General features: G+C 37.4%; 1 protein-coding gene across 1 annotated transcript; it reads right to left on the bottom strand.

Annotated features, from left to right (window-relative positions):
* Positions 1-4,031: 4,031 nt before the first annotated feature.
* LOC137756429 (olfactory receptor 1N1-like) lies at positions 4,032-4,814 on the bottom strand. The gene has a single exon (XM_068532689.1). It carries the CDS (start codon positions 4,812-4,814, stop codon positions 4,032-4,034), a length of 783 nt encoding a protein of 260 aa, XP_068388790.1.
* Positions 4,815-8,790: the final 3,976 nt, after the last annotated feature.

Raw genomic sequence — 8,790 nt, 5'->3', positions numbered from 1 at the left:
AGGTCTTCCACTAGTGTTCAGCAGGTGTTCTGTGAAAATCATTCCATTTGTAGATGTATTCTTGATATACTTGTGAGGTGAGGTGAATTTCACGTCCTCCTATTCCGCAATCTTGACTACTCCCTCCCAAGACTCATATAATCTTAAGTCATTCTTTCACAATGAGTTATTTAGCACCTACTTTGCGCTTGGCATTGCTTTAGGCATTTGGGATACATCATTGAACAAAACTGACAAGATCCTGCCTTCTTGGAGCTTACGTTGAAGGGGTGAGGAAAAGACACACAAAAAACAATAAACATAATAAATAAGAAAAGTTTTTAATAGATTAAAGGTGGCAAGTGTTGAAGAAAACGAAAGTAGAGCAGGATAGGGAAGCTGGAGGTGCTGGGGGTGGGGTGAGGGCATGTTGCAAAGCTAAACAGGGGTGCAAAGACTTGAAGGCATAGGGCTTAGCAACACTGATATCAAAAGGAATACATCTATGCCAAAAGTACATCTAAGACCTCACCTGTTACATTTCTAGTTTAACTTCTGTATTACATGTATATCCTTTTGTATATTCTTTATATATCTCATATGTTTTCATAGAAAAAAATACACCAAAATATCACAATGGCTATCTGTGGAAAGTGGGATTGTGGTGATTTTTTAATTTTATCTTTTATATAGTTTAATGTATTTGCTAAATTTTATAACATGAGTAGGCCCAGTTTTATTATCAACAATAAAACAATATATGATTTTTTTTAAAAATGTGAGGTTCATTCAAAAGTGATTATTCAGAACACAATCAGTCAATCCATAATCAAAGAAAGGGTCTTGTTCCCTACATCAAAAGATTAGTTAAGGAATATATCTTTGCATGGAATAAGTCAAAATAGAGTATTCTGAAAAATGAAGTGTTAAGGGGCTGTGTGTTCTTAATGACTCTTTGCTTTAGTTGATGTATTTTTAATTTTAAAAAATTTCAATTATTTATTTAATTGAAGTATAGTTTCAATGTTTCAGGTGTACAGCAAAGTGATTGTTTCAAACATATATATTCTTTTTCAGATTCTTTTCCATTATAAGTTATTGCAAGATATTGAATATAGTTCCCTATGCTATACAGTAGGTTCTTGTTATTTGTCTATTTTAAATATAGATACGTGTCTCTGTTAATCTCATATTCCCAACTGAGTTCCCCCCCTTTCCTCTTTGCTAACCACTAGTCTGTTCTCTACATCTGCGAGTCTGTTTCTGTTTTGTAGATAAGTTCATTTGTGTCATAGTTTAGATTCCACATATAAGTGATATCACATGATATTTGTCTTTCTCTGTCTGACTCACTTCACTTAGTATGATAATCTCTAGGTACATTCATATTGCTGCAAATGGCATTATTTCAACCTTTTTTATGGCTGAGTAGTATTCCATTGATATATATGTATCACATCCTCTTTATCCATTCATATGTTGATGGACATTTAGGTTGTATCCATGTATTAGCTATTGTAAATAGTGCTGTTATGAACATTGGGGTGCATGTATCTTTTCAAATTAGAGTTTTCATTTTTTCCACATATATGACCAGGAGTAGAATTGTAGGAACATATGGTAGTTCTATTTTTACTTTTTTAAGGAACCTCCATACTGTTCTCCATAGTGGCTGCACCAGTTTACATTCCCACCAACAGCGTAGGAGGGTTCCCTTTTCTCCACACCCTCTCCAGCATTTATTATTTGTAGACTTTTTAATGATGGCCATTCTGATTGGTGTGAGGTGGTACCTCGTTGTAGGTTTGATTTGCATTTCTCTAATAATTAGTGATGTTGAGCATCTTTTCATGTGCCTGTTGGCCATCTGTATGTCTTCTCTGGAGAAATGTCTATTTAGGTCTTCTGCCCATTTTTTGATTGAGTTGTTTGTTTCTTTTTTATTAAGCTGTATGAGCTGTTTGTATACTTTAGAAATGCTTTAATTGATGCTTTAAATTAAATATCCAATATCAGTCCCTGATGCTATTGGTTAAAAAGGTATTCATCATACAGAGTCCTGCTTAAGATTTTATGTTGAACATGATAAAGGAGAAGGAGAAATTGGGGAGGGAAAGGAGGAAGGGGAGGATAAGAAGGAGAAGAAGAAAAAGAAGTAGAAGGAGGAGGAGAAGACAGAGAAGAATCTAGTGCTTCTAGACTTTTTAATTTCCAAATTTTTGTAAACTGATACTTCTGTAAAATAAAACAAAAACTTCATAGCAATGTGAAATTGCTCTATAGTTCTAAATGTTTGTCTCAGTTTCTAAACTTATCTCACCTCAATCCCTCTGCTGACCAGTAACAAATAGTTTTGTGATTAACATAGGTCGGCAAACTACACATTGAGTGCACTGACTGGACTATTGTGGTGTCACAACAAAGCCACAAACCCAACCCTGAAGGCGGAACAAAGAGCTAGGTTCATTCAACCAGACAATATAACTGGGATATGTTTTAGCAGTATCAGATGCATGAAAAGCTTGAAGTTTCCTCCATGATCAAAGGTTAAGATATTACACAGATACAGAATAAAAGAGCCCAGGTATCATGTCTTAAGTTTCATAACCACACCTCAAATCCTCATATTCTTGTGTATGTTGAATACCTGATTTTCTTTATGTTTCTCTTGATTTATTTTGGACTCCTGGCACCTACCCAGTGTGGCACTTTAACAACCTTCTGTCTCAGAAAGTTTTAACCTCTAACATGTTCTATATCATCAATGGGGGTAGCTAGGAGGCAAAAGTTAGTATACTGTTTCATGAATTGTATCAATGGGACACTAAGCTCAGAGAGATTAATTGAGTCATCTAGTATTACTCAACAAGTCAGCAGAAGATACTAAAAATAAATTTTCTGTTTTGAGGGATGACAATTGTTTTATTCAATTTGGTTTACTGAATACCTACCCTGTTTCAGGCATTTTACTAGGCTAGAGCTACAGAGACTAATAAAACATAGTTCCTGTACACTGTAAAGAGTTCAGATCATCTTGGATAACACTGACAAATATCCTTATAATTATAATTAATTGTGATAAGTGATACAATAGAAAAATAAAGTGCTACAGGATCCTAGAGGAGAGAAGGGAATAATTTTACCTAGAAAGGTGGAGGAATTATGAAATAATTCACAGAGAATGTAAGACCTGAGATGGAGCCTTTAAAAAGTGTCAAATGTCTGTAGGAAGAGAGAATGGAACAGATATTCCAAGGAGAGGATGTAACATGTACAAAGACAAGAGTCATGCAAATCCATACACTGCCCAAAGAATGACAGAGCGTCCAGTGTACCTGGGATGTAGGGTGTTCAAAAGATGGTGAGCAGGTAGGGAATGATGATTCTTACTTCTGGAAATGTAGGTGAGTGCAGGTGGTAGAGGATCTTAGATGCTGAAGAACTTAAGCTTTGCTGGGGAGCCTCTGTAGGGCTCAGAGCAGGACAAATGACATGATTGTTTTTGCCTTAGTTTGTTTATCTTCTATTAGTGCATCTTTTTTCTTGCCTAGTACATGAGAATGATACAGTATTCACCCCAAAATATTAGTGTGAATCAAGTCATTGTTTGGAAGTAGTGAATTTCAAAATGGTATTATCTGCAAGATAGTTTGAACTATTGTCATCAATGTTTTCTTCCTTCCATCCTCTTTTCCTCCCTTCCTTCCTATCAATGATCTAGCATGTAGAGTTTTGTAGAGGGGGAAAGGAGGCACCAACCAAAAATTAGAGGCCAATTAGTAAGTACTGACTACAAAGCCATAAGCTTATTCAGGTAAAACTCTGTTTGTAAATTGTGAAGGACTGTGGAGTAAAGGAGCATTTTTGTTTTGTTTTATTTGGTATTATTTTTTATGGAGAGATGAGTCCGATCTAGAGTCTTGGACCTGTATTGGGGGCAGGAAATGGATGGGAAAGAAACTACCATGGTGGCACAGTAGCCTGAGGCTTTGGGTCCTCTGTGTGCTCATCTAAGTCTAAGAAGTTGATACAGGTGTTTCTTACGGCAGGGATCACCATCTCCAGAAATAGATTTTCCTGATGAGTAGTCTCCTCAGTGCTCCTTTCATGTCCTTGTTCCTTAGACTATAGATGAAGGGGTTCAGCATGGGAGTTACAACCGTATACATATTCCCAATAAGGGAATAGGAGACAAAAATGAAGGTGAATGGGATGAAGATAACTGATCCCCCAATAACTAGGATTGTCAAATCATTGATCTGGGTGTCTAAACAAGCAAGCCTTAAAATGGTTTCCAGGTCACAGAAGAAGTGTGGGATTTCTCTCTGATCACAGAAATTCAAGAGGCCCAGCAGACTGAGATGCAGTACTGAAACAAGATTAGAGACAACCCATGGAGTCACTACCAGCAGGACACAACCCTTGGGACTCAGTAATGCAGCATAGTGTAATGGGTGACAGATGGCAATGTTCAGGTCATATGCCATGGCTGCCAAGAGGAAATTGTCCAGGTCCACCAGCAACATAAAAAAGTACATTTGTGTAAGGCGCCCTGCAAAAGAGATGATTAGGCTCTGGCTTTGGATGTCTGCCAACATTTTGGGGATTGTAGTGGTTGTGAAGCAGATATCAGTGAAGGATAGATTGGCAAGGAAGAAGTACATGGGGCTGTGGAGGTGAGCATCATTGATAATAGCCAGGATGATAAGTAAGTTTCCCACTATGGTAACCAGATACATGCACAGAAACAGCGTAAAGATGTGCTGCTGCTGTTCAGACACCACTGTGAGTCCCAGGAGGAAAAATTTGGAAATAGTTTGGTTTCCTTGGTGCATGATTTTGCTGTGTCTAAAACGGGAAAAATTCGACTTCACCGTAAAATGGTAACATGACACAAAATCCAGTCAGAGGACATTGTACCATATTATAGAAGTGAATCAAGCCTTGGAACCAGATAGTCTTGTGTCTTATTTTCTGCTTACCAAAATATAAGCTCCAAAAGGGCGTTGATTTTATCTACTATGTTCAATGCTATACACCAGTGTTAAAGACAGTGCCCAGCACATAGTAGGTGTTCATAAATATTGGTTGTATTTATACAAGAATGAGTGAATAAATTAAAAAAGAAATATTTTGAATTTACCATTCAGTATCTTCATGACTGTTATCTGTGCTTTTCTAAGCTTATTTCATCAATTTTAAAATGTGGAGAACACCCACTTTGTAGGATTTTTGTGAGGATTGCAAGGACATATGTAAAATGTCCATATCTGTATTTTAGCTATTGCTGAACAAATAGTAGCTGATATCATTCACTACTTTGGAAAAATCACAGACTTTAAAGGCAAAAGGAAACCTTCAGAGAACATCTAGCTGAGCCTCTGTCTTTAGGCAGTTAAATATTCAATATGCATGCGATGGTTTAGCTGATGATGTTTTAGTGTTCCAGAGAGAGAGATGCCACACTCTACTTCCAGCACCTGATCCAAAATTTTATCCTTTAAGTAATTAGCTCTTCCTCAGATCTTTCTGAAAACTTCCCAGTTTTTACTTCTCAACAAGGAAAAATTAGTTATTTGCCATAAATGCTGCTGAAGTCATGCAGGGGTGTCCACTGAATTAAGCAATGCAAAGGTAAGTGTCCTTAACAAGACTATTTATAGTGGAGCTGATTGGGCATAAGCCACAGTGAAGAAAGTTTTGGGATAACACTTTTAACAGCGAGTGTTTATTGAGGACTTACTATGTTGCAGTTGCATGCAAGTGCTAAGTGCTTTACATTGATTATTTTATTAAATATTCACCACAACTCTGTGAGCTGAGTAGGTCTACTAAGAATATGTTCCATTTACAGATGAATAAATCAAGAATTAAAGAAGTTAAATAATTTGATAAGAGTGATGCATAGCTAGTGTAGTGGAGTGAGGATTCTGAGCTCAGTTAGTCTGACTTCAGAACCCTCTTACTTAACAACTATGCTCTGTTGCTACTATATTGCTTACAGCTTCATGTTTGTGAAGAGCATCACCTATGTTCTAGGCACATAAGAGCTTGCTCAGCCAAAGTCACAAAGCTAGCAGGTGGTGGAGCTTGACTTTGAATCTTGATGCCAAAGAGTTTTTGCCATATCTGTGTAAGTCCAAATGAGAGCAAATGGGCTAACAAATGGGAAGCTTTGTCTTTGCTTATTCCAGTTTGTACCTTATCTATGCTGCTGTGAGATCCATTTTACACACTTGCTACTTAATCAAAAATCTGTATGTCTTGGACTTCCCTGGTGGCGCAGTGGTTAAGAATACACCTGCCAATGCAGGGGACATGGGTTCGATCCCTGGTCCGGGAAGATCCCACATGCCGAGGGGCAACTAAGCCCGTGCACCACAACTACTGAGCCCGCGTGCCACAACTACTGAAGCCCATGCTCCCAGAGCTGGTGCTCCATGGCAGGAGAAGCCATCACAATGAGAAGCCCGCGAACCACAACGAAAAGTAGTCCCCGCTAGCCACAACTAGAGAAAGCCCGCGCGCAGCAACAAAGACCCAACACAGCCGTAAATAAATAAATAAATAAATAAATAAATAAATAAATAAATAAATAAATAAATAAAACCTATAAAAAAGTTAATTCTTAAAAAAAAATCTGTATGTCTTCATACAACCTGCCCAGTGTAACACAACTGCATTGCCATTGTATAAATTCACATACTTCTGCTGGTTTGCTGTTTAACTTCATACAATCTGCAAAAAGAGGTTAGCAGAACTAATTAACAGTTGGAGCAAAATTGCAGGAGAAATGTTGCACTTACTTAACAACACAATTTTCCCCAAATGCTATAGCAGTTCTTATTTGCATACTAACAAATAAATGTGCTGATTATAAATCAGGCAGGATCAGTTCTGGTGGGACCTCTGCTAGGCAACATTTAGCCATTTCATATGTACAGAATGTACTGAAAATAATAAAGTGGCATATTATTATGTACATGTAATATAGGCTTTTCACTAATACAGACTGTATTAGCAAAATTTGACAGTCCACGTTTCTGATTTCACCTTCAAACACCATATCAGTCAGTTCCATTTAACTGCATGTTCTCATCTACTATCTCCTAGGTGGCACCATCTTTTACAACCAAATACATAAGTATCTTCAGGTTTTCAACCCTTGTATATTCAAGTCACTAATTTGTGACTTGAATCAAGGCACAATACTCTTGTAGTGAACTTGGGGAACAAACATTTGTGTATTTGGGTTGGGGATCCCCCTCCTTTGGAACTTACCTAGATGTTTTGTGGCTATTTCCAAAGCTTTTCCAGAAAAAAACAGTTCCACTTCCTCCACTCAAAAAATGGTGATTTTCTGCTTTATAACAAAGTGAGTCAGCTATACATATACATATGTTCCCATATCTCTTCCCTCTTGCATCTCCCTCCCTTCCACCCTCCCTATCCCACCCCTCTAGGTGGTCACAAAGCACCGAGCTGATCTCCCTGTGCTATGAGGCTGCTTCCCACTAGCTATCTATTTTACATTTGGTAGTGTATATATGTCCATGACACTCTCTCACCCTGTCACATCTCACCCCTCCCCCTCCCCATATCCTCAAGTCCATTCTTTAGTAGGTCTGTGCCTTTATTCCCATCTTGCCACTAGGACTAACACACAATTGTGAAGCAATTATACTTCAATAAAGATGTTTAAAAAATTAAAAAAAAAAAATTCTGGGAACTAGGATACTGGCTCCTCCCAGGTCACCTTCATTGAATGGAAAAAAATAAAAAATAACTATGAACTAAAAAAAAAAAAAAAAATGGTGATTTTCCCAGCCACAGATGTGAACCTTTTCTCTTTCTAAATACAGAAAAAGACAGAGGAGAGGGCTGAAATAAAACTGAAAGTCTCAACTGGTGGTGTTGTCCCTGCTGCTGTATTAAGAAAAAGATCACCCTGCAGGACACAATTCTCTAGGCTACTCATTAGAAACCACTCTCAATTCCATCCTCTACGGATGAAGTCCTCTCTGCTGGGATATATTGATACTCACTGATTTCTTGGGATTTATATATATATATATATATGAATAGAAAGTAAGCCTTATGTCCCTGTTGTATTTTTACTCTAGTTAGAAAACTAAAATATCAACTTTTGAAGAACTTCACCTTCCTTTCTACCTAATAATTATCTTTTGTATCTCCACGTAATCTGATAACATACTGACTCAGGTGATATTTGGTGAGCTTTAATAATGAAAGCAACACTGCAGAGTGCTTATTATTTATCAGGCACTATTCTCAGCCCTTCATGTATATTAACTCAGTTGATTTGTTTTCACAATAAAAGTATGAGGTGGGTAAAAATATCATCCCCTTTTCACAGATGAGGAAACTGAAAATAAAAAAGTTAAATGATTTGCCCAAGGTCATACAACTACTTGATGGTAGAGCCAAGGTTCTGACCAGAAACTCTCACTCTTGATCCCATTTTCTTAATCACTGCATTAAAATATCCCTTATTAATCATTAATCAGCTCTAGAAAAAAAAAGCATTCTGAGAACTTGACTAAAACTTATCTTCTGAAACTTCACTCCTATCTTTCTCCCTACCCTGAATCCCAGCAAAGGACCTCACTTCCTGTTCAACTCTACCTCCAAACCGAGAGATTATGGACATTTCACTACCCTCTTCTTTCTTAATATTACTATGGAAGGCTATCCTTCCTCTTATTAAGGGCCAATCCCTTCACCTATATTTTGGATTCCTTCTCCTTTTGCTTTCCCAGAAGACTCATGCTATCAGTTAACTTATTTCTT

This window comes from Eschrichtius robustus, chromosome X (assembly GCF_028021215.1).
Source record: "Eschrichtius robustus isolate mEscRob2 chromosome X, mEscRob2.pri, whole genome shotgun sequence".
Taxonomy (NCBI): Eukaryota; Metazoa; Chordata; class Mammalia; order Artiodactyla; family Eschrichtiidae; genus Eschrichtius; species Eschrichtius robustus.
Note: the sequence above shows the minus strand (reverse complement) of the source record. Positions and strands in the feature narration are given on the sequence as shown.

Bases quoted from the DNA above. Each gene is read 5' to 3' on its own strand.
- LOC137756429 (XM_068532689.1), bottom strand. From the start codon at position 4,814: ATGCACCAAGGAAACCAAACTATTTCCAAATTTTTCCTCCTGGGACTC.